This window comes from Pinus tabuliformis, chromosome 1_2 (assembly GCF_031772625.1).
Source record: "Pinus tabuliformis cultivar Carrire ecotype Pingquan chromosome 1_2, CPIR1, whole genome shotgun sequence".
NCBI lineage: Eukaryota > Viridiplantae > Streptophyta > Pinopsida > Pinales > Pinaceae > Pinus > Pinus tabuliformis.
In genome coordinates this window covers 592,113,903-592,140,904 of record NC_142298.1, presented here as the reverse complement: position 1 = coordinate 592,140,904, position 27,002 = coordinate 592,113,903, and the positions used below count along the sequence as shown (strand labels likewise).

General features: G+C 41.2%; 1 protein-coding gene across 3 annotated transcripts in view; it reads left to right on the top strand.

The window, feature by feature from the left end:
* LOC149207042 (uncharacterized) overlaps nucleotides 1–27,002 on the top strand; it is a 268,887-nt gene that overhangs the window by 195,140 nt on the left and 46,745 nt on the right. For all 3 annotated transcript variants that reach the window (XM_089395651.1, XM_089395650.1, XM_089395649.1), the window contains one exon: nucleotides 21,304–21,375. In XM_089395651.1, the coding sequence (XP_089251777.1) occupies nucleotides 21,304–21,375 (72 nt within the window). The remainder of the gene's footprint in view (nucleotides 1–21,303; nucleotides 21,376–27,002) is intronic.

Sequence of the window (27,002 nt, the reverse complement as noted above, 5' to 3'; positions counted from 1 at the left end):
AAAGAGTCAAAAGAAAATTGAAGAGCTCTTCCTGAGCCTATGTGTATTGTATACGGGTCAAACTAAATGTCTAGAACAACCCTCCAAGACAAGCACAATCCTCTGGATGAAGTCGGCCAACAAATGAACTAAATAAAAGTCATGTCGGCTTGCAAATAGAGACACAACTGTTCCACTAATAGGTCGGCTAAATATGGGGATGAAACAACTATAAATACCCAGCTAGGGTATTTGCAAATCACAGAGATAGATCTTGAATTCATCTGAGATTTTTAGGATGAGATCACAATGTTTCAGAGCTTCGGATGGGTACAAGAAGTGCAGAATAAAAGAACTCATATTCTCTCTGAATTTCGTATAGGTGCAGGAAGTATAGGATAGTTAGATATCATTTTTGGGATTCAACTGCGTTAAGTAAGTCATTCAAACGTATGACCATTTCCATGAGAGGTAGTCGTAACTGACTAATTTCTCATGATTTTTGAATAGTTCACTTAGCACTCATTGCATCGGGTGATGCTCACAGGGGTGAAGAAGTGGGATTGAAACTAGTGAAAAGTGGAGAACAAATCACATAGCATCAATCATCACTTCCGGGGCTTGCACCCGGTAACCAGGACTTCCCAGGAGGTCACCCATCCCAGAACTCCTCTGGCTCAAGCGCGCTTAACTGTGGAGTTTTTCCCCACAATCAAGCCCACTTAGCTTGCTACCCCATTTGCAAAACCTTAGCAAGTATTGTGCCTCATGAACCATTCAAGTAGAGATCCCTTGACTCTTGGATGACATTCTTGGAGGCCTATCCTCCATCTCAGGAACTTCGACGGGTACAGTAGGGTGTGTTGTAGCTCCCAGAGATAGCCTTGGATTGCTTACAAGACTAGTGCCTGGGCACATCTAGATTTTGTGTATCTCATATGATTTTCTAGAGATAGAGACATCACATATAGTATATATGTATATATAATGGGCTGGTTCATTCACCTAAAGGAGTAAGACATGAATTTCTTGGTACTTCTTCCCATATACAAATCTTAGAAATATGTATAAAACAGTGGAGGCCAAGTAGTCCAAGGACTTATAGTTTAATAGACTTTTGCAGAGCAATGATAGAGGATGAGGAGGAGGAGTAACTCATCATATGGAGCTTACAACATCAAGAATTCTATGCATAACACATAGAGCTTGCAGCTTTAAGAATTCCTATACTTATCTGAGTCAGAAGTAGATATAATGGGAAGAAGAGAGGCTGTGTGCTATGATTCATGAAGAGCAACTATTAAAGATATAATTTCAATAATCCATGTAGGCACTAGCATTAATAATGTCGATACAAATGAATATGTGAGGAACTTATAGGCACATGCATAACATATTGATACCAACAAATCTGTGAGGAAGTCTTGAAATATTTCTAACAATAGTAATTACATGAATTCAGAGAAGAAACATGAACAAAATGGGTTTTAATATAGTAGGGAGAACATACTGTAAGACTTGGAAATCTAGAAAATCTATATTGTAAATCCATATAGTCTGAAAATTACATGTAGTGTTTCTTTAGAATTTCTAAACCTTTGTTAAGTCTTGCTTTCCCCTATTTATCTGGAGAGGGGAGCAAGAACATTCATTACAACAAAATATCTCTAGTCTAGACTCAACTGTCGGGTCGACTAGCTGTCTCAGTCATAAATGGCTCTGTGGCCCAAAAATATTACAAAATTAAATGCCTCATGAAAGGAGGCACGTTACAGTACAATAAATAAGAAATACTTAGATAAAAAATACACAAAAACTCTCCTTGCCCATCCTGTGATCATCTCTGCTGCAGGGGTTGTTCTACTTGCGGTATGGCTTCCTGCACTGCTTCACCAACCTCTGTCATTTCTGCCTTTATTTCATTCGGCGCCGACTTCTAGATCCGTGTCACAGTAGGCTTCTTCTGGATCAGCCCATCCCGTGCTTTGAATGCACCATCTGTTTTTCTTAAAACCATAGCTGCCGACCCATCACGCCCTTTAAATCCCTGTCCTGCACTATCGATGCCTTGATGTACCGGGTGAGTCTCTCTTGATGGCAATATGGGGGAACTTGCTCATTTTGGCCTCTGGCTGTACAAAATGTTGTGAAACAAACGAAACCTGACCTCCCTTACCCCTTTTCACTTTAGCTCCCCTTTTGTAACTTTCCCTATATGACCTGGGGCTAGAACCAGGGGCTTAGCCCTTTAGGCGCTAAGGCTTTCCACTGCTGTGCGGGGGCCCTTTTCCTTTATAATACCAGAAATGCCTTTGATAACTCTTTATACCACATTAGCCGATATCCCGGACGTGAAATGTTTATAGACCATGCCATAATAACTTATCGCATCCGGGGGCCTTTTTCCTTATTGCAATCACAAGTCGGGAGGGATATCGGTGAAGAATGAACTTTCACTTTGTGCGATCGCCGATCCCAGGGTGATGTCATCACTACCACATGTCACCCTATGTGTGGTGACACGTGTCACCCGGAAATGGCCCCATAGAACCCTTGAAAACGCCGAAACTGAGTGCCACGTGTCCTCCATACAACCACGTCATTGATGACGTCAGCTGCCATGTCAGCCATTAGGACCAATCACATTGCGCCATGTGGCCCCTAGGAAGAGAGAGAAAATGGTCTGCCCGACCCTGTTTTTGCATGGGTTTCCTTTGTAAAATGATCTTGGCCTTCCTTGGCGATTTTACATAATATCGTAGAATCGCACCTCGTGAGGTTTTGGAGTGGTAGCCCCTCTATTCCGTCGATTGCCAATACTACGGGATTGTAGGATGTGGGATTGCGAGATTGCCCATCGTTGATATGCCGTACCGCCACATGGAGGAGTGAGAAGGAGGTCGCCAGGCCTTGGTTTTTTCATGAAATTCCTTTGTTAACGATTCTAGGCCTCCCCCAGTGATGTAACACTATATCACAAAATCGGCGGTTCGCCAATCTTTTAAGCTTAGAACCTCGCCTATTCGCCGATCGTCGATATCGCAGGACTGCGGGACTGTGATATCGTCGTTCGACACTGTGAACCACCGATAACCTTAAGTCTGTGCCCCGGGATCTCGCCGATAGCCAATATGCAGGATATACTGTGAAGCTGTAGGACTGCGGGGTGCAGGACTATGGGATGCCTGATATGCGGGAATGTGGGATTTACCATATTTTGCCACGTGGAGGAGAGAGAAGGGGGCGGCTCGACCTTTGTTTTTCATGGAATCCCTTTGTTAAATGAAATTGGCCTTCCCCGACAACTTTACATTATATCGGTGAATCACAACCCCACAGGTTTTCTTGAGTGGCAGCCCCTCTACTTCGCCGATTCGCCGATGGCCGGTAGTGCGGGATTTACTGTGCCCGAGCCTAATTTGTGATCTGCCTTGGTCCTTTGGGCTTTTCTCTTTGTTTTCTAGCTTCTCAAGGGGCAGTTTAAAATTGCTCTATCTCTTGATCTAGAAGTCCATTCTTGGACTTCCATATACTGTTGGAAAGCTCTTTCCGAGCACTATGCAATGGGGAGGGTCCGATTTAGCTCTGAGATCTTTTGTGGCCTGGGAAGGTGACTTCAAATTTTACTGCCCTTGGGAAACCTTGACCAATTGAAATCCACAGTGTAGTGAGTGACAACAGGGTGCATCACGAATATCTCTGCAATAATTATAGTGAGAAAACTACAATCCTCATCTCCTCGGTGTTCACTGTCTAGCTCTATCTATACAGTGACCTATGAAGCAACCTCACAATCTCGGCATTATTGTGATAAGGCAGTGATCTCATGAAGACACACTCTGTCTTGGTATATAGTCCAGAAGCAGTCATAATAGATGCAATTATGATCTTAGTATAACTACAGTCATGACCTCAATGGAGAAGATCATTATCTCGGTAAAACTAAGTGCAACTCTCCTATATATATATATATATTTCAGATCTCTTTGTTGAAATGAAGATATCGACGAGTATACAATAGTAAGGATCTTGGTGGTACAACAGTGATAATCTCGATGTTGCAATAGTGATGGAGATCTCGATGATGTAGCAATGATGGCCTCAATGGTACAACAACGATGATGATCTCAACAATGACAAAGAAGAGGATTGGTGTCTTGGTCTTGGAGTGGCCTAGTAGGTCAAGGGTCATGGTCTTGGTGTTCGTCAATTGGAATCTCTATAAGAAGAATTACGTGTGGGTTTTCCTCTCCAAGAGGGAGAGGTTTTGGCCTTGGTAGAATGCCAACTTCTTGAGTTCGTGTCTCTTTGTTTTTGGTAGCAGTTTGATGAAGTAATCACACCCACTAATAATAAGAAGAAGATCAAGCTAAGATAAATTGTAAAAGCACTTCACAAATTGTTATCAAGTCTAGAAGAATCTTACTAGTGCTAACTGCTCTATATTCTTCAACATGGGATAAGAGCTAAGGTAATAAAGTCAAAGGAAGGGCAGCTAAAAGAGACATTCAAGGATTAGTCTACAACAACAATATACAATGTCACAGTTTTGAATTACAGTCTCTCTCAACTTGATGACCTATACTCGGATTCTTCCCACATTCTTAGCCTCAGAAAACTCGGACAAAAGATGCAAATGATCACAGGCAGAAGACTCAATTAGGAGAGCTCATACAACAGTTCAGTTCGGATATACACAACCATATGACATTTATTTTACAAGTCCCATTCTACCCACAGTCTCGGTGCCACTATATGAAGATGTCAACCTTGGATTGAATCCTTTCTATAAAAGGAACAATCTTGACATCTCGGATTCTCAGAGCTTGATGATATATATTCAAGGGCATATATATAGAAGTTTGTATAAACAATACTCAATATAAAATGAAGTCCTATGATACAACAATTCTAACTAATGGGTCTCTATACATCATGGCAAGCGACCTCAATACTCTATGATTCTACACAATGCTGCATACTACAAGGTTCCATGGTCTACTTATGTGATAGCAATGCAGTGCCATCCCAAGTACATCAACAGTTTGTCAGATGTATAAGTTGAAGTAACTTGAAGGCAAAGAAGGAAATCTTCCTATCAGTACAACAAGGATCTCATTCGGAGGAAGCATCAATGCATCTGCTTCAACCACTTCCAACATGATCAAGGTGAAGATTTCATCTTCACATGACAAGTAAGTATCTTTTCATTCTATAATTAAGTTTGGTTAAATGATTTCATGATTGCAAGGACATCTATAGGTTGGATGGGTCATCAAGATTCCTTGCATGAAGAAGGAGGATAGTCATAGTCCTCTAAGAAGCTGAAGTCATTAAACATATCAATAGGTCTCCTCTGAATTTATGGAAAGGGATGCTTATGAAAGATCCCCTCACATAGCAATATTGGAGACATCAAAGTGATGTAGATGATAAACTCATTCTCTAAAGATGCAATGAAGAAGGTCACATGAAATCTGATCTACATGAAAGTAAAGGGTATCAAGGGATGTAGGATATCTTCATAAGATCTCATCTACAAGATCTAGGAAGGAAGATAATCATCATCGTTCTAACTGATAGGCAAGGTAACAAATGTCCATGAACAAGAAGGTTACCTCATTCAACAACTTGTGGTCTCTATGCTAGATAGAGAAAGACAAGTTGATGACAAAAATATTGAAGGTTAAAAGAACTCAACCATGTGTAGAAAGGAAAGGCAAGGTTGGTCCTCAAACAAGACAGAATAAGTATAGCTAAGATTCAATGCTATAGAAAGATTTTGGAAGCTCATATCACTGAAAGATGGAGGAAGCTGAAGAAAAGGGCCAAGGAAAGAGGGAGTAACAAATCTCTCCTATGAGTAAAATAGTATCCATCACAAAAGGGTCCTATTATAAGCTCCTAAATATTGTATTATAAGATATGACAATGATAATAAGATGCATCATTGCATCATGGAAGCATTAGAAACAAGAGCTCGTGACATCACCATGGGAATCATGAAGGACAAAATCCATGGCAGACAAACATGTAGGGTATATAGCTCTTGGGAACCTCAATGGACATTGAAGAAAAGAAAGGAGTCATCTAAGGCTCATCATACATCAAGTCAAAAAGGAAACATCTGCCAGTTGGGGATATACAAGATCCTCAAAATTCTCTAATGGAATCCTCATCGAAGGGTTCTCTAATCTAGAGAGGAAGCAAGTGTTTCAACAAGAATTCCAACCTATGGAATCCATGAGATAATGATGTGATGACATGAAGCAGATCAAGGGATTGAAGATCTCTTCAATCAAGGAAGCTGCTGGAAGAAGCCTCAATGACCTGAAGGTAAAATAAGGTATGTATGCTTGTGTTTAATATTATAATATCATGTTGTATGGTTGCAGGTAACATGGATTATTACTTCTATATTGAGAAGCATGATCAAGAGAAAAAGGATCTCCTCCTCTGAAAGGACGCAGGAAGGCATAAAGTCACACTAAGATGAAATCAACATAATATGTCCTCATATGAAATATGAGGTGGTTGACTACAGTTAAGAAACTCTGATTGAAAGCTCCTCGAATGGAATGAGTGAGGAAGGAAGAGATCGTGAGATATGCAACCCTAATGAAGGCAATCAAAATCCAAAGACCAAGAAGACTTGACTAGGAAATCTCCCGGAAAGATATGAAGACTCTGATGGAAAAGATGAAAACCCTTGACAATGGACATCTTTGGGAGATATGTCAACATGAATGCAGGATGCTGATACCTACAGGTAGATGACATGATGAAGAGCCATCTAGTAAGGTACGATTTAATTTAATGTTATGTTTTGATTTCTTAAATAATATCTGGATGAGTGCATGCAGGGCTACTGGAACAAGAATTGTAAGTACAAGTACAACTGACATTCATGTGGTGGATGGATATTCTTGAAAGAAGCATGATGGGAAAGAAGTAGCTACACGACGAAGGTTCCAAATATGTATCAAGAAGGCCACTTTCCACAAAGAAAGGAATGACCAGAAAGTGATTGATGGCTGATGCCCTACAAGAAAGAAGCTCAATTGAATTTTATGACATCAAGGAAAGAAGTTGATCAAGTAGCTGAAGGACCCATGAAGAAGAAGTTGCTGATGTATAGAAGAGTCCCTAGCTAAGAGGAAGCTCTGACAGGTCCCTGATCAAGAGGGAGCTTGAATTATATCACCCTTGATTACAAAGGAGTGACAGTTGTGTTTTTCTATTTCATGTGTCATGCACTAGACCAGGACTAACAACGTAAGTCTTAGTGAAGGCTGTGAAGAGAAATGTAGACACATGGTGGATATATCCTCCCTAATTGAGGGAGAGATAGACACAACATTCTTGTCTTCACCTCAGAAGAAATAATGGGAGGATTGGGTAATCATCTGACATTCGATACTCTTTGAGGATGTGTAGGGCATCCAAGATAAGAGTAGGCAAGAGGACCGATATTCTTTGAGGGCTGGGAACCCAAGATAAGGATAGTCCTAGAAGGTCATACTCAGTGAACACTCGGGTGGGTATGTACTTTGAGAGACAATGACAAAGGTGTCTATAGTCATTTGTCTCGCCAACATTGTGCTCCGATTTGATGGGAGATAGAGTTGTCAGTCAAGGCCTTGCTGTGGAAACAATGTTGGTTACTATGATGCTATATAGATGGGTTACCAATCTGATTCTTCTTATGAGAAATTCTTCAGATTGAGAATAACCAAGTACCATTGTAAATACCTCCCTAGTTAAGAGGGAGTGTTGAAGAAAAGTGTAACTAGGTTTGGTATTTGTCAATGTAATTTTGATCTTTGTACTTGTCAAGAAAAATAAATATTTTTTTTGTAAATTATACGAATGAGTTTCTTGCTCATTCCATAGGTCTAGGAAAGTCAAAGAGTCAAAAGAAAATTGAAGAGCTCTTCTTGAGCCTATGTGTATTGTATATGGGTCAAACCGAATGTCTAGAACAACCCTCCAAGACAAGCACAATCCTCTGGATGAATTCGGCCAACAAATGAACTAAATAAAAGTCATGTCGGCTTGCAAATAGAGACACATTTATTCACATTGACAGGTCGGCTAAATATGGGGACGAAACAATTATAAATACCCAGCTAGGGTATCTGCAAATCACAGAGACAAATCTCGAATTCATCTGAGATTTTCAGATGAGATCGCAGTGTCTCAGAGCTTCGGATGGGTACAGGAAGTGCAGAATAACAGAACTTAGATTCTCTCTGAATTTCGTATAGGTGCAAGAAGTACAAGACATTTGCAGGAAGAATTTCGGATGACATTCTCGGAGGCCTATCCTCAAGCTCAGGGACTTCAATGGGTATAGTAGGGTGCATAATGGATATCTCTCCAATAATTACAGTGAGAAAACTATAGTCCTCATCTCCTTGGTGTTCACTATCTAGGTCTATCTATACAGTGACCTTTGAAGAACCTCGCAATCTCGGCATTATTGTGATAAGGAAGTGATCTCATGAAGACACACTCTGTCTCGGTATATAGTCCAAAAGTAATCATCATAGATGCGAGTATGTTCTTAGTATAACTGCAGTCATGACCTCAATGGAGAAGATCATTATCTTGGTAAAACTAAGTGCAACTCTCCTATATATATATATATATATATATATATATTTCAGATCTCTTTGTTGAAATGAAGATCTCGATGCTTATACAGCAATAAGGATCTTGGTGGTACAACAGTGATAATCTCGATGTTGCAGCAGTGATGGAGATCTCGATGATGCAGTAGTGATGGCCTTAATGGTACAACAATGATGATGATCTCAACAGTGACAAAGAAGAGGATTGGTGTCTTGGTCTTGGAGTGACCTAGTAGGTCAAGGGTCATGGTCTTGGTGTTCATCGATTGGAATCTCTATAAGAAGAATTACGTGTGGGTTTTCCTCTCCAAGAGGGAGAGGTTTTGGCCCTGGAAGAATGCCAACTTATTGAGTTCTTGTCTCTTTGTTTTTGGTATCAATTTGATGAAGTAAACACACACACTAATAATAAGAAGAAGATCAAGCTAAGATAAATTGTGAAAGCACTTCTCAAATTGTTATCAAGTCTAGAAGAATCTTACTAATGTTAACTGCCTTAGATTCTTCAACAGGTCACATGTGCAAGTTTAGTTCATCAGCGGGCCCAGGGGATTTTGGTGATGTTTCATGGGGTTTTGAGGAGTTTTTATGATATCCGATTGCATTCGCTTGGCATATTCCATCAACTGCACAACTTGTCTTTCTTTCTGTTGCATGCTAACAACTTTCGAGAAACATGGTTATTATTGGGTTTAACTCAATTAATTACACTTAAGGTGGCATTTCGAGAGGAATACTTGACGGAACCGCTTAGTGTAATAGCTCGTTGGAACCAGAATGAGATCTACAAGATGGGATGGTTAGGAATGATTTTTAGTGCCCTGAGGAGTCATGGTGGCCAATTTACCATTTTACCCATTAAAAAGAATATTTTAATTGAAATAAAGAGAGGGAAATGTGCTCAATGATTAAAATAATAATAAAATATGAGCTTCTAGAGGGGTCCATCAGATTTATAAAAGAGGAGGAGGAGGCGATTGGGGGACATCTTGGATTTGATATTTCTTCTTGCATGAGAGGTTGAGAACCCGATTCTCTACTTCATTGGTAGCCCTAGGACAGAAACCCTCAGGTGATTTAGTGAGATTGGGCAAGTACCCATCTCCCCTTGGTGGATTCATCCATAATTCATAGGAGAGCTCAACAGTGACATTTCAGTTCAGTTTTGGAGGGCCAACACAACATTGGAGCAAATTCTTGAGGTCAGTTTCCTATCTTAGCTATTTTATTGTATCAACATGTAAACCCCAGTTTCTATTATAATAAAAGTTGAGATTATTTCGGCTTATCGTATTATTAAATTGCATGCACTCTAATTGTTATATTTTACATGGCAACCTTCTATTAATTGAATGGTAATTTTATGGATAAAGTTTGGTTGAGTTAAGATTCTACAAAATTAGCCAAATATTCCGTTGGGGGTATTACATTTAAAATGAGGAGGGGGAGGCGATTACAAAACATCTTGGATTTGATCTTTCTTCTTGTATGAGAGGTTTGAGAACTCAATTCTCTACTTCATTTGTAGCCCCTAGATGGAAACCCTTAGGTGATTTAGTGAGACTGGGCGAGTACCCATCTCCCCTTGGTGAATTCATCTAGAATTCGCAGGAGAGCTTAGCAGTGGAAATTTAGTTCATTTTTGGTTGAGGGCCGGTGCAACATTGTGGCAGATCTTTTGATGGCTATCATTGCAGCTATCTTCTATAGAGGGTTTATATTTAAATTTCTCAGTAAATAAATAAAGTTGCATTATTCTCATTTCTTGTGTCTTTTGCAATTGTCACATTTCTGGGTTTCTCTGCAAATTTTATTTGTTGTGCTATTGATTTCACTAGGAAAATTTGTGGAGTAATTTTTGTAAGCAATATCTGGCGAAAATTTGCATTTGGGATATTATAGTGGTATTAGAGCTTGTCTTCCTGCCAGCTTGAGGGTTTTACTGCAAAGCAACTTTAGTGGAAGGTCAAGGGTTTATTATTTTTGTAGGCATTATTGGATCTGGAAAGGATATATGTCAAGTTTTCGAAAATATGCTCAACAAATTATTGGCCCATGAGCAAATTGTCTAGTGAATATTAGATATTTGACAAAATCTTTATTGGGCAATTCAATTGGACGAATTTTTATGCAGCCAAGTCTAAATTTTATTAAGGTAACTATCAATCTAAGGTGGAAATACTTTGTGAAGGTTGAAAATCAAATTTATATTATAAAAAGGGGGCGTGAGCATAAAATCAAATTCAGGCTAAATATTATTTGGCCGACTTATTAAAATGCCAAGTATTGACTTAAGCAAATCTCTTATTTGCTAAGATTTGGGCGAATTGGATGGACCAAACCCCAATTAGCATATAGAGAATCTAAGTCATATTTGCAGAGGCATAAGGCTTGGTCGAAGCCCCCATCCACGCAAGGACTGAGGCAAAAATTTAATGCATAGCTATGACAACACTCCTAGAAGGTGATAGGGTTGAGCCGATTCAGTGATTGCTGAAATCCTTCGCTGTGTGAACATAGATCAAATTGTCCCAGCTTGAACGCACAAGTTTGTTAAGTCAAGCAGGGAGATCATATCAAATTGCAATTATTTGGTTAAGGCTAAGAATCTTATTAGGAGCAGACAAATAGCAAGAGACTGAGTATATTTGTGAAGGTTGACATTCTTGTGTAGTGGTCGAATTATTATAAAAGGGCCGAGTCATTGTATACATATTAAGAAGGATTGCAGTGAATGACAGGAAGAGTTGATTGTTTCTTTGCAGGGAGCCAAGTTACTAGTATCGTGGCGGATCAGTGGTGCACTGAAATCCTTTGAAAGGAGTGTAAAATTTTCTGTTTCCCACCCCGGTTTTCAGTTTCACCTTATTTCTCCCATATAGTTAAATGCCCATTCCCATAGCCATACATTTAACAGACTGAAAAAATAAATATTGCTGAAAACACAAATTCTGGAAATTTTTCAGAGTGCTGGAAATTGCAGAAATAAAAAATCAGCAATTAAAACAGCCATAAAAACACATTTAAACTCAGTGATTTTTGGTCAACTTGACCCTGGAAAAACCCCCTACAACTCTTGGGGAAAACCAGTTTGAGAGCTCTTCTTTATTTCTGGAAAATGCCTTTTACAGAGAAAATTTTTCAGCAAAAAATCAGCAAAACAGAAATTTTTCCAGCAAGCAAAACTTATCTGTTTTCAGCCCAAACGACAATCTGAAAATTGCTGGAAGAGCTGTACGGACCGTACGGATGTACGGACTGTACGGACGTACGGATGTACGGACCGTACGGACCGTACGGACTGTACGGACGGCCGTACGGACTTGTACGGACAGCCCTCGGGAAAAGTGCAGAAAATCGCCTCCTCGATATTCGTGCTGAAAAATAATTTTTTTCCCCTATTTTGCTCACAAAAACTGCCTTTTTCTGCTTGTTCTTTATGCTGTTCGGATTTGCTGAAGTGCTGCCTTGGTGTGTGTGCCAAACTGCTGCCTCTTTCTCCTCCTTGTCCAGAAATCTCCCTTGCTCTCTTGCTCTCCTTCTCCCAATCTGCTCATGAAAGAATGAATGATCTTTTTTTTCTTTTCCTCCCTTAACCCAACCCTAAATGACTTTTGGGTGATCCCTAAATCCAATGGCTGAAATAGATTTAGATCAATGGCTGAGATTAAATGCTCATTTAAATCTCACTTTCTATTTTTTAATTCACCCCACTTTAATAAAGACCCACTTAGTCATTTATTTCCAAAGTCACTTTTCCTTTCTAATTTTTCATTGACTTTATAAAGTCACTTTAAAATTAGACTTAGTAACTTTATCACTTAAAGTCACTTTCAAATTAGATTTAACTTTATAAAAATTATAAAGTTACTTTAGGAGAAAAATTAAATTCTTTTGGACACTTTTCCCTAGGCCAAAGATCAAAGCCTTAGGGAACCACCTGTCCTCCGGTACCAAATTTCAACACTCCCTCTTACCGAGGAAGGTGTTCCTCACCACACCCATCTTGTCTCTGAAGTAGACATGCTTGCCCCGTGGTAAGGCTTTGGTAAGAATATCTGCAACCTGCTCATCAGTGGAAATATACTCAAGCTTTACAGCGCCCTTCTGAACATGGTCTCTGATGAAATGATATCTGATCCCGATATGCTTTGACCTGTCATGAAATACTGGATTCTCCGTGAGTTTAATGCAACTCTGATTATCACAGTAAATCACTGAAGGTCTCAACGGCTGACCAAATAAGCCAAACAACATCTTGCGAAGCCAGATGGCCTCACAACTAGCTAGACTGGCTGCCATATACTCTGCTTCCGCTGAACTCAGTGCTACTGACTGCTGCTTCCGGCTGAACCATGACACTACTGCTGAACCCAACCCAAAACAACACCCTGAAGTGCTCTTCCTATCAGAAGCACAACCTGCCCAATCAGAATCAGTGTATCCTGCCAATCTCACTCCATCTCCCTGCCTGTAGTCCAGACCATAATCCACTGTCCCCTGCAAGTACCGCAAAATGTGTTTTGCAGCCACCCAGTGAACCTTCCTAGGCTCACACATAAACTGACTCATCGTGTTGACTGCAAAACAGATATCTGGTCTGGTGTTGACCAAATACATCAAGGAACCAATCAGCTGCCTGTACAATGTGGGATCCACCAACTCGGAATCCGAAGCATGAAGCTTCTTCCAGTTGGTGATCATCGGTGTCGACATGGGTCTACAATCCTCCATGTGGAATCTGCTAAGGATGTCCACAATATACTTCCCCTGCCCCAGGAAGAAATGCCCCTCCTCCTGCCACACCTCCAAACCCAAAAAGTAATGCATCAAGCCGATGTCCTTCATCTCAAACTCCGCTGCAAGATCTCTCTTGCAGTGCTCTATGAGTCTCTCTGCACCTGTAATGATCAAGTCATCCACATACAGCACCAGAATGAGAGGCTCCTCACCAATCACAATAAAGTAAAGGTTCGGATCTGCCTCACTCTTTGTGAAACCCATCCCCTGCAAGTATGCATCTATCCTGGAGTACCAAGCTCTGGGAGCTTGCTTCAGGCCATAAAGGGCCTTCTTCAATCTGCACACATGGGACTCCTTCCCATGCACCTCAAAGCCCTGTGGCTGCTCAATGTACACCTCCTCCTGTATGAAGCCATTGAGAAATGCGGTCTTCACATCCATCTGGTGGATCTTCCAACCCATCTCTGCTGCTATCGATATAATGGAGCGGATCGAAGTATATCGAGCCACGGGAGCGAAGGTCTCCTCATAATCAACTCCCTCTACCTGTGAGAACCCTCTAGCCACAAACCTTGCTTTGAATTTCTCAATGCTGCCATCTGCAGCATGCTTTACCTTGTAAAGCCATCTGGAAGTAACCACGGATTTGCCCTCAGGCCTCGGCACCACCTCCCAAACATCATTCTTCATGATAGAAGAATACTCCTCCTGCATGGCCTCTCTCCAGACCTGCTGGCTAGCTGCCTCCTCATAGCTAGAAGGCTCAGAGTCAAGGATGCTGGTAACCATCGCCATATAGCTACAAAATCTCTCAGGTGGTCTACTCTCTCTGACCGGCCTCTTCGGCTCAGCAACAGATGTGGCATCTCTCAAGGTGTCCTGAAGCCACTTGGGCTTCCTCTTCCCTGAGCATGCTTCTCCCATAGGAGAATGAAACTCCTCCTCCTCATCCCCATCAGTAGCCTGAACTCCTGACTGTCTGTCTGCTGTCCTCCTGCCTGCACCTGAACCTGTAGAAGCTGAGGTACCGTGTGAACTGTCCATCAGTGGACTCCCTAGTGAACTGCTCTGTGAACTGCTCTGTATGCTGCCCGGAGCACCACCCCTCTGGCTCGGCGAACCACTGCTCACTGATGGACCTGACATCCTCATAGATGTACCTCCGGATCCTCCTGATCCCTGCCCACTGGATCCCTGCGACTGACTCAACTGCTGCTGAGGGTCTGGCTGATCCAGATACTCTAACTCCCGTGACCTCCTAAAGGCCCTGTCCTCCTCGAACTTCACATCCCGTCTGACAACAACTTTCCTCTGTGCAGGAATGTAAATCCGAAAGGCCTTTGAGGTCTCACTGTAGCCCACAAAGATACCCTTCTCTGCGGTGGGCTCTAGTTTGGTCCTCTCCTCCTTGGGTATATAGGAGTATGTAATGCATCCAAGGATATGAAGATGACCAAGATCAGGCTTCTTCCCAAAGAAAGCCTCCTCCGGAGTCATGTGCCCCAAGGCACGATGCGGACTCCTGTTCTGCAAGTAAACAGCTGTGTTGCAGGCCTCTGCCCACAAGAACAATGGCAACCCCTGATCATATAACATGGCTTTGGCAGCCCCTATGATGGATCTGTTCTTCCTCTCCGCAACCCCGTTCTGCTGGGGGTTGTAAGGAACAGTGAACTCCCTCCTAATGCCTGCCTCTGCACAATAGTCAACAAACTCTCCAAGGGTGTACTCTCCTCCATTGTCCGACCTCAGGGACTTGATCTTTCGACCTGTCTGAGTCTCCACAAGAGCTCTGAACTCCTGAAACCGCTTGAAGACCTCACTCTTGGTCTTCAAGAAATAAATCCAGGTCCTCCTGGAGTGATCATCAATGAATAAGACATAGTACTCATATCCACTCAAGGAAACATGAGACATCCGACCGCTCACATCGGAATGAATCAAATCAAGTATCCCCGTCGCTCTGCTGTCACTGCTGGGAAAAGGGGATTTGGCAAACTTGCCCATCGCACAACCTCTGCAAGTATCATGGTGATCAGTACTGAAATCTGGCACACCTGTAGTGATCTCCCGCAATGTCCTCAAGGCTCCATGAGACATGTGCCCCATCCTGCGGTGCCAAATCTCACATAGCTCAGAACTGCTAGCTCTGCTGTCGGTACTACAGCTCAATGCCAAAGGGGGCTGGAATGCAAACTTGTACACCTTTGCATGGCGTACACCTATCACTCTAGCTGAATCAGCTGGAGAGCCCCTGGGATACATCAACACCTGTCCTTCCCTGAACAGTACCTCATATCCTCTGTCCTCCAACGCTGAGACGGATATGAGGTTCTTCCTCATCCCTGGCACATAAAGAACCTCTGACACCTTCAAGGGAGGTTTGGACTCCCTCTGAAATGTCACTGTCCCCACCCCGACTGCTCTAACAACTCTGTCATCACCGAGTACTACCTCAATATCAGTGCCACTCTCTGAAAGCTCTGAGAAGTACTCCCGGACTCCTGTCATGTGACGTGAAGCCCCACTGTCCACATACCAGATACCTGTAGATGCTCCGCTAATCGAGGGAAAAGCATGCTCCCTCTGAACCTGTGTGGCAGGTGATCCTGCACTAGAGGACTCACATGTAGTGAATGCAAACTCCCGGTCAAAACGACCTGCAAAGTCCTCAATCTCAGTTGACGCTGCCACATCCTGGGTCTTCCCCTTCTTCTTCTTCTTCTCCGGACACACAACTGCATAGTGTCCCATCTTCTGACAATTCCAACACTTCACTTTGGAATAGTCCTTTTGTGAGTTACCCTGTTTACCTTTACCTTTGCCTTTGCCTCCACCACCGCTTGTGGAAGCCTGCTTCTTCCCTTTGCCTTTCTTGCCTCCTGCCACCAGTGCTACGTCCTCATCCTGCTCAACTGGCTTGGCTGCCCCAAGCTGTCCTTTCCTGATCTCTGTCTGTATACAATCATCCCAAAACCTCTCCCATGTGGGAAGGGTCTCACGTGCACAAACCCCATCAGCAAAGTTCAACCATGAACGGGGGAGGCCATTCACTGCAATACGCACCAACTCAGTGGATGGAATGGCCTCTCCAATCGCTGCCAACTCATCTCTCACATTGGTAATCTTTGTGAGATATCCAGCTGCACTATCATTCCCCATCTTAATGTTCTTCAGCTTCTCCTTCAGGACCATCTTCCGGTTCTCATTGGTACTTTGGTAGAGATTGGACAATGCTGTCCACATCTCATGGGCATTGCTCTTTCCTCTCACATGAGGAATGCAATGGTCTTTGATTCCGTCTAGAATCAGCCTCTTACCCTTGTTGTTCTTTCTATTATAAGCTGCCAACTGAGTAGCATCAGTAGGCACAACAACAGGGTGATGTGCTGTATGCACCATGATATCCCAGACTTCTGCCTCCTCAAAGATACTCTGCATTCTCTCCTTCCAAACGCTGTAATTTGTATGCCCATCCAACCTATCCTCCACCCTCAATCCCAATGACATCTTGCTGTCCTAAAACTGAAAAATAGCACTGCTGTGGTAAAGATAAAACTGCTGTTTATGAAAAATCAGCTTGCTGGAATTTTCTGAGTGAAAAAATCAGCAGCTGTATTTTTTTTCCTTTTGCTGTCCCAAACTGCCCTTCAGCGCTCAAGCTCTGATACCATGTAAAATTTTCTGTTTCCCACCCCGGTTTTCAGTTTCACGTTATTTCTCCCATATAGTTAAATGCCCATTCCCATAGCCATACATTTAACAGACTGAAAAAATAAATATTGCTGAAAACACAAATTCTGGAAATTTTTCAGAGTGCTGGAAATTGCAGAAATAAAAAATCAGCAATTAAAACAGCCATAAAAACACATTTAAACTCGGTGATTTTTGGTCAACTTGACCCTGGAAAAACCCCCTACAACTCTTGGGGAAAACCAGTTTGAGAGCTCTTCTTTATTTCTGGAAAATGCCTTTTACAGAGAAAATTTTTCAGCAAAAAATCAGCAAAACAGAAATTTTTCCAGCAAGCAAAACTTATCTGTTTTCAGCCCAAACGACAATCTGAAAATTGCTGGAAGAGCTGTACGGACCGTACGGATGTACGGACTGTACGGACGTACGGATGTACGGACCGTACGGACCGTACGGACTGTACGGACGGCCGTACGGACTTGTACGGACAGCCCTCGGGAAAAGTGCAGAAAATCGCCTCCTCGATATTCGTGCTGAAAAATAATTTTTTTCCCCTATTTTGCTCACAAAAACTGCCTTTTTCTGCTTGTTCTTTATGCTGTTCGGATTTGCTGAAGTGCTGCCTTGGTGTGTGTGCCAAACTGCTGCCTCTTTCTCCTCCTTGTCCAGAAATCTCCCTTGCTCTCTTGCTCTCCTTCTCCCAATCTGCTCATGAAAGAATGAATGATCTTTTTTTTCTTTTCCTCCCTTAACCCAACCCTAAATGACTTTTGGGTGATCCCTAAATCCAATGGCTGAAATAGATTAGGATCAATGGCTGAGATTAAATGCTTATTTAAATCTCACTTTCTATTTTTTAATTCACCCCACTTTAATAAAGACCCACTTAGTCATTTATTTCCAAAGTCACTTTTCCTTTCTAATTTTTCATTGACTTTATAAAGTCACTTTAAAATTAGACTTAGTAACTTTATCACTTAAAGTCACTTTCAAATTAGATTTAACTTTATAAAAATTATAAAGTTACTTTAGGAGAAAAATTAAATTCTTTTGGACACTTTTCCCTAGGCCAAAGATCAAAGCCTTAGGGAACCACCTGTCCTCCGGTACCAAATTTCAACAAGGAGCGAGTGTGACTTGTCAACGACAAGTCGAATTCCTTTGCATCCAAGGGTTGAGTTTATTTGCTATTGCAGATGCTGCAATTTTTCTTTTGTTCCTATTTTGTCATCGAATTTTCCAAGGGATCGAAGCCTGTTTGTCTTTGTCCTGGGCAGAGGCACATATTGTATCACCTATTGGATTGCTGGACTGAACGCCCATTGAGAAGGCTTGGATCACATGTAGAAATTACATGTGAGAACATGGAAATATGGGAGGTAATAGATGGAAAATGCAAGATGTTGCATAGCCCTTTGCATGCAACGACTTGTTATTTGGACCCTAGATTGTTTGGGATAAAAAGAAATAATGATTTAGGAATCATGAGTGGCCTTTATGTAGCTATTGAGCAGTTGACTCCAAATCCAGAGGAAGCCAGGGAGCTTAGAGAGCAACTTCGAGCTTACAAGTCAGAGGAGTGGATATTTGGAAGCATTTTTGCCACATAGGATAGGCCCACTACTCCTCCAAGGAAATGGTGTGAGTTTTAAGGATCACAATCACCTGAATTGCAACGTTTTGCGATTTGTGTTTTGAGCCAAGGATCAAGTGCCTCTGCCTGTAAAAGGAATTAGAGTAACTTTAACCATATACAATCAAAGAAAATAAACAATTACTATCTACAAGGTTGTAGGACCTTGTTTATGTTTCCGGTTACAATTGGTTTTGAGCAGTGTGGCCAAAGATATATCTAGTTCCCCTCAACCATGGTTTGAGGCTATTCAAATTGCAGAAGAAGATGATCTTGGTAGTTATGGTGACTCACTAGATGAGAGTCGAGACTACTAATGATAGAGTTCCACTTATTGATGAGTTTGATGATCACATTTCTAGTGCCTTTACTAGTCAGAGCTCATGTGCTTTTGATGATTTAGAGCTTTTCGATGTTACAACTAGGCCATAAGAATAGAGATATTGATTTTGTTTTAAATTTTGTGAAACAATTTAAGGGATAATAAGGATTTGATATGATAAATGTTTGATGTTATGGATTTCCTTTATATTTTGAGTAGACTTGTAGTATTTGTACTATATGGCAATGTGGCATATGTTCAAAATTTGATCATGTTTTAGTCTTAGATTTTGTAAATTTACATTAAGAATTAAAAGTGTTTGACATTTTGAACATAGGTGTCCTTTTAAATTTTGAAGTCGATGAATAAGTTCTAATTCTTTAAGGTCATTTCTTATTTCTTTATGTGTATTGATACTCATTTCTTGTTTTTTTTATGTTATTTTATCTGATAATTCATCTAAATCGCACACACACACACACACGTCACACACACATATATATATTCTCAAAATGTATGTAGACAACATAAAGCCAAACCCCATCTGAACCTTATCAGAAAATTTGAACCCGAATTGAACTCAATTGTTGCTGAACATGAACCATGTGACTTAGCTCCTAGTTAAAAAAGAGGCAGTTGAAACCATTAGGGAATTCAACCAGAGGTTTAACCACTTAATAGGCATAATACCTGAAAAGTTAAAACCTCTTGATGAATTGGTCCTCTCTTCATACCTTCAGGCATTTGAGGGGGAAGTGTCATATCGCCTTAGAAATAAAGATCCTGCAACAAACAACACAAGCCCAAGATGAGGCTACCAAGATATATGATCTCATAAAACAAGAACCTCCTAAGCCTAGAAAGGTACGTGTTTTTCCTCGAATGATTTCACCAAAAATTCTAAGCACATATTTGGAGAATGGATGTCCATTGTGATGAGAAATTACAAAGCCATTGCTGCTCAGGTTAACAAAATTGAAGAAGATCAAAGCAAGGAGCAGCAATTACTCCATGAAAACCTTTAAGAACGTCATTCATACCCTAATTTATAGCAATACTTTTATTGGTTTAACCCTAGAGTGCTTGAGCTCTGGCACTAAAAATTTTGGTCATATTTGCCTTGCCAAGCCCTCTATCCATCCTTAGACCATCAGAAACAAGTCACCTTAAGCTCTAGTATTACAATATTTTATAAGTGATATAGGGAAACCTCCCTTTTAGTTGAAATCCCACTAAAGAGCAGGAGGAAGGTTGTTGAGGTGACAGTGGCAACCCTTCCTCATTGTTGCCATAGGTTTGGCCCTTCGCCCGGTGATGCCTCGCACCAGTCCTGCTAGATTTTGCGGCAACAATGCTTTCTATTGGAACTGTGGATTTGAATAGGCACTCCATTTTTTATTTCATCTGCCATAATGTGATATGTTTGTTCTTCTTTGTTGAGATATTTAATGAATTGCAGTACAGTCTAGAGCTTTCTTGAAATCTTTCATTATACATCTTCCTTCCCATTCTATTCCTTACTGAATGCTCAACAACAATATAATCTGATCCAGTTGTTACCAAAAAGCTACAAGGATTGTCATAGATATTGTCATCTTATGACTCAAAGAAGGCCGTCACTGGATGATTGATACTTGCAGGACATTTTTGAGGCATGCCATCAAAAAAAACTTACAATGTTTAAGCTGCCATGGCGTGCATATCATTCCCACATGGGTTCGAAAACACCTTTGACTTCAATAAAGACACTATATATGTCATAATTTTGCTACAGGATCTCTGCTCAGCTTGTCAACAATCTATGGCAGGGACAGCACAATATAGCATCCCTTTACCTGTAATTTTGTTTCAGCAAATTAGTGGGTAACAATTCCCATTGACCAACTTTGGTCACTTGTGGATATTATATAATTTCATTTAATTTCCTTTCATTTCTAGCTTCTATCCAACTAGCAGGTTGTGTTTGCATCCAAATTTTAGCAAGAGGAATACCGATTCATAATATTTAAATGCTGGCAGTCTGGGGCGGGTTTCAGTAGCCGCACTTCCTTGACACCTGTCATATTTCAGCCATAACAAGAAAGTTTTACTATGTTATCTATTTACAGGGTAGCCAAATTTAAACTTCATTTTATGTGAAATTAAACTCTTTTCATTGCTATCCTCTTGAACCAGATCACTAATTTTTTAATGTCAAATGTAATGTTTTGTATGAGAGAGCTGCAGTTTGTCTTTTTGTATTTGACAATATGTTTGAGTTTTATTCCTTTTTTATAACTGTCATTTAACTGGATATGCAGGCGCGTAGTATTGGTGCATTGGGATTTGTTGTTCTCTCCTCATGGCTGTTGAGGGAAAATATTTTTGCTCTGGTATGTTTCCTTAAAAATGATTCAGAAGTTGTCTTTTTTAGCTTTGACAGTTCTATCCTTGCTTAAAATTTAATTGGATGGAAATAAATAACTTGCTATTTGGGAGAATCAATTGACCTAAAGCATGACTCAAGTAAGGCTGTTTTAATTAGCACTTAATAAAGTACATGTAGTCCACATAAGTCTACCATACATTGTTGAAATCATCACCAATCTACTATCAATGCTGAACATACGTTGAAGTGAATTGCAGTATATCATGATATGGATAATGCTTGTATTTGATTCGTTGATCATTTACTGGTCCATTAGTTGTTATTAACTCTTTATGGATTTTGTTGTCGCCCAAACTGTACAGGCAAGATGCGACAATGCTCAGGGAGGGGGCTGTCACTCTGATCCCTGCCCTCTCCCTTCTAGCTATCTCCCTACAACAAGCTATGGGGGGTAGTCCCCATGAAATGTGAAGATGGGAGACTTGTTGGCAACCAACAAGTCTGGGAGACACAACTGAATGACCTAGCAACTTGGTTTAATTAGCAAGTTAAGTGATTTGATTAGATTTATTATGGAGATCAGTGCCTTGCATGGAGTCAACTACTTGCTTAAAACAAAATATTACCGAGTTACAGATGAACAGTTGTTGCTTAAGGATGCTTCACTATCCTAAATGATATGCAAGTCTTACAATCTAGATGAGATAAAAAATCTTGGTTTATTTTAAGTTATATGCCTAATATAAATGTGTCCTTCCTCTTCACTATTTTGAAGCTAGTCTCTAGAGTAGGTTGTGAGAGAGAAATCGGGGAGGGTGGGGGAGGAAGCAAGCCGAGACTTGGTTAATGATACCTCCCCTGGGATTCTAACCACCTAATGCCTCCGGTGCTGTAGAGACTGTGGCTCTGACGACTGCAAGGTCACCATGTTAACCACTAAATAGTTTCTAGACTCCTCAAGCTAGATGAGAAAGGTGGGCCTATATTTCTATCAACCAAGCTTAAGCTTGGAAGTAAATTTATCAATGCAAGAGGCTAATCCTAGAATGCAAGTGCAAGATGTGAGTGCTCTTAAGGTGAGATTGGTTAGTTACTTAAGTACTCAATTACAATGATCTTCAATTATGAACAATGAAACACTTAAACAATAGACAATCTCAACCACAAGAGAAAGTGCTTAAACTCAATGGCGCCATTAAATGTGACAAGTAATAGCAATAGATAATTGCTCAAAAGACAAAATCAATGATACTTGGTGCAATTAGCAAGTTCAAGATTACAATCAATGAATAACTAATATGCCAATTAGATACACAACTAGATTCTCTTATTACACTTATGATTAAACTTGATTATGAAGTCCACAAGAGATATCCAATTCAACAACGAGCAATGTATCTACTTATCCAACAATGATAATAGCAATAAATCTAGGTATGAGGAAGGAAGGGAAATTCTTAATAATATTATTCAAGCTCATGAGGTGGTTCCCTCTCTGACTAGCAACAGAAAGGCTGGTATGACATGCAATTAGACATAGCCAAGGCTTATGATAAACTGAATTGGAATTATATCAGGGAAGTTCTTATTGTTTTTGGGTTTGATCACAACTGGGTGAGATGGGTCTTGGCCCTGGTCACTTCCTCCAGCTTCTCAATTCTGGTCAATGGCTCTCCATCTGAATCTTTTCTTCCTTCTAGAGTCCTCAGACAGGGGGACCCACTCTCTCCCTTTCTCTTCATCCTCATGATGGAAGGATTGGGCAGCTCTATCAAGCATGCTAAAGAAGTTGGTAAGATCAAAGGTCTCAAACTTTCTGATAGGGGACAGGCTTGGACACATCAACAGTTTGTGGATGACACCATGTTGCAAGGAATACCCACAGTCAAAGAAGCTCTCGCATACAAACAAATTCTAAATGACTTTGCCAAGGCTTCAGGTATGGAGGTTAATCCATCCAAATCTAAGATTTTTTTCTTCAATGCTAATATTGCCATTCAGAGAAACATTGCTAAAATTTTGGGCTTTCAAAGGGACTGTCTCCCCTCAAAATATTTGGGGATTCCTCTTACTGCTAAGCCATTACACAAAAGCATCTGGGAGCCGGTCGTTAATAAATTGCAAGAAAAGATCAGGAAATGGACTATGAGGACCTTAAACTTGGTTGGCAAGTTGGTGCTCATGAAGGCTGTTCTACAATCAATCCCAGTTTTCATGCTTTCTGCTCTCCCGGCGCCTAAAGGAGTCTTGCAGCTATTCAGAACCATACAGAGAGATTTTCTCTGGGGCAAGGGGGAAGAAAAGAAGAAATGGGCCTTGGTAGCTTGGGAAAAAATCTGCAAACCCAAAAAACAAGGGGGTCTTGGCTTGGATGATCTTGAAATTTTAACCAAAGCTTTAGGGGCCAAATTATGGTGGCGTTGGATAAAAGAACCAAAGGCTCAGTGGGCTATAATTTAGAAAGAAAAATACGCTAGCTCATGGCACAGTAATGACCATCTTAGAATGGATGGAAATATTAAGGGATCTCACATTTGGAACAAGGCCTGGGATAATAGAAAACTGGTCCAGGACAATGACTTCTGGGAAATAAGAGAGGGAAACTTAGCTCTATTCTAGGAAGATAGATGGCAACAAGAACCCATTCTTTTGAGAGAGGAATTGAAGGATCTTAAGGCAGAGACGGACGCTAAAGGATTATACAAGGTTAAGGATTTCTGGGATCAAACCAACAGTACAGGAAAATGGAGAAAATGGAGCAAATTTGATTTTAGGAATGACAACCCCTTAAAAGATAGAGCTGAGATGCTAGTGCAAGAGTTAGATCGAAGAAAAATTTTAGTGTCAGAAGGGAATGACCAGCTGAGATGGGGCAACAACAACGAGGGTACCTTTAATCTCAAGGAAGCTAAACTTATTCTCCTTGGCTTGGCCTCCCAGGCTCAGAACGTAGCATGGCAAAGACTTTGGAGGCATCAAGGTTGGATGAAAATTAAACTTTTCATGTGGCTAGTCCAACATAGGAAGATTTTGACTTGGGACAACATCCGGAAGAGGGGAGTTTTGGGGCCCTCCAGATGCCAGCTTTGTGAAGCTCAAGAAGAAACTATGGAGCACCTCCTCAACAACTGCACCTTTACCTCTAGGTTGTGGGATTCTTTTGCCACCATTTTCCAATAGTCAAATAGAGATAAAGAAAGCATCATCAATACCCTTAATAAGTGGAGAAGTAATTTTTCGAATAATGAAGTCCTAGATTCAGCTTGGGCTCTTACGCCAAGCTTCATTATCTGGAATATTTGGAAAGAAAGGAACAACAGAACCTTCAAGGACGTAAAAAAGCCAGCCCTTCACCTTTTGGATCAGATCTTAAAACAGCTTTAGGAGACCGTGGGTACTATAGTCCGAAATCTCCCTAAGAATCCACCTTTGGCTCCAGATTTGAGGATTCTCCGGCAGCTAGGGTTGCAGGGTCTCATTCCTCAGGGCTTGGAAAGGAAGACTCTCATTAGAGACTCCGAGCTTGATTTTTGGCACCCACCCCCCAAGGGTTTTGTAAAATTTAATATTGATGGCGTCTTAAAGGGGAACCTAGGTACTGCTGGTCATGGAGGGGTTTTAAGAGATGAAAGAGGAGATATTCTATTCATTTTCCATGGTCACCTTGGGAGAGCCACCAATAACATGGTAGAAGTTATGGCTATGGAGCATTGTTTAGAATTCATGATTCAGGATAATCGACACAATGCGATTGTGGAAGCTGATTCCGAGCTAATCATTAACTCGGTCAAGAGAATCAGTTGGGGTAGGTACTGGAAAAGGCCTCAAGGAACTGGAGGCTAATTCAGATCTTTCAACGGATCCACAACCACCTTCTGAGCCTCCGCACAGTTAATTTTAAACATGTACGCAGATCGGCCAATAAACTGGCGGATCTTCTGGCCAATCAAGGAGTGAAATGCGTAGAAAATAGGTTTGCAATGAAATGGCAAGATATCCCTCCGAATAGGTTAAAAGCGAAGTGCCACGATCAGGCTAAGGAAGATTGGTTGGTGTTTCGGAGCAGGGCCATGGAGGAGAACATAGATGACTCAGAAACGTCATGATCAGTGGAGTGTACATGTTTGATTACCTAGTGAGTGTTATGCTTGTGCATGATGTTGATCAGAGGACCTTTGCTGTTTGGAGCAATTCGATCAAACAGATCATTAGTGGTGGTAAAGTGGGAGTTTTATTTCTCTGGGTTTCAGGCAGGCTGGCGGATGCCTCCCCTCACATTAGCATAGGTAAAGCAGATAGCGCAGGCGATTGGATGCAGAGATCCCGTGGTGTCCCCGAAACCCTGACTCTTTCGCCTTTGTTCGGAATACCACGGCTTGGGCGGTTTGGGGATGATCACAAGCCTCGTGAGCGGGAAGCAGTTTTCCCTATTTTGCAGCGATCCCATTCAGTGAACACCACGTGGCAGAGGGGCCAGAGGAAATACCGCTCTGATCGCACGCTAATGTTCGGCGATGTTGATCGGAGCGATATGTTCCTCAACCATAGGATTTCGCGTAGAGGATCAACGGTGCGTATGGATCGAGCTAGTTGGTGGGTCCACGGGAGCATTTGGCGGCTGTATTACCATGGGTTATCTGCCTGTGAACGTTATACCGGGTCGGGGGCTGTTTTCTGGCGATTGCGGGCCTCGCTAGCGGTAAGTGGTATTTCTGTTTTGGAAGTGATCCCATACAGTAGGTTACACGTGGCGGTGGGGTCAGCGAAAATACCGCCCTCATCACAAGCTAAAGTTCAGCATTTTGGCCGTCGCGATATGAACCTCTGCCATTGGATCAAGAGAGGCAGATCGACGGTTCCGATTGATCGTGCAAGTTGGACGGATTGGCGGGTAAGTTTCCGCTTTTCTATTGGGCGAGTTAGTCCTCTGTCGTCGGATTGGGTTGGCGGGTTCTTCAACAACAGTGACTTTTAAGGCAGCATGTTTGGGAGTTAGTGGTTAGAGTTAATGCTCCTCTTCTTGTCGAGAGGTTTTGGTCTCAGGCGGAAAGCTTGTTATTTTGGCTTCGTTGCAGGCTTCTTCTTCGTTTTTTGGCTTCTAAAAAAAAATTAGATGTAGGGTTTTCCAGGTGGGGGATTTTGCCTTGGGCTCGGTCACTGTTGGGTTTGGGGGTCTCCTCCTTGGTTCACAACTCCCTGTGGATTGTTGTATATTTTGTACTTTATTAATGAATTGAAGGTACGACTCTTGCATTATAAAAAAAAAAGATAATAGCAATAAGATCACAATGTCATTTAGAGTAATCAATCAAACTTATTAAACACTTTATCAACGTGATTAGAGCGCTTATGTGTGTGAATGCAAGAGTGCAAATAAATGATGATTATGCAGAAATGCAATATGGATCAGCCAATAACCATGTGGTTGCAGCAATAAGAAAATAATCCAATTCCTCAAATAAACACATCCAAGATCCACAAGATGTAAGAAACAAAGGCTAAATGAAATTAGGTGATTTTCAACCACTAACACCACTATAATTTTTATATTAGACTTTATGCATTAAAATTTCAGACCTTAAAATATTATGACAGCCCTCAGAAAATGATCAAATGTGCATGGAGATGCAA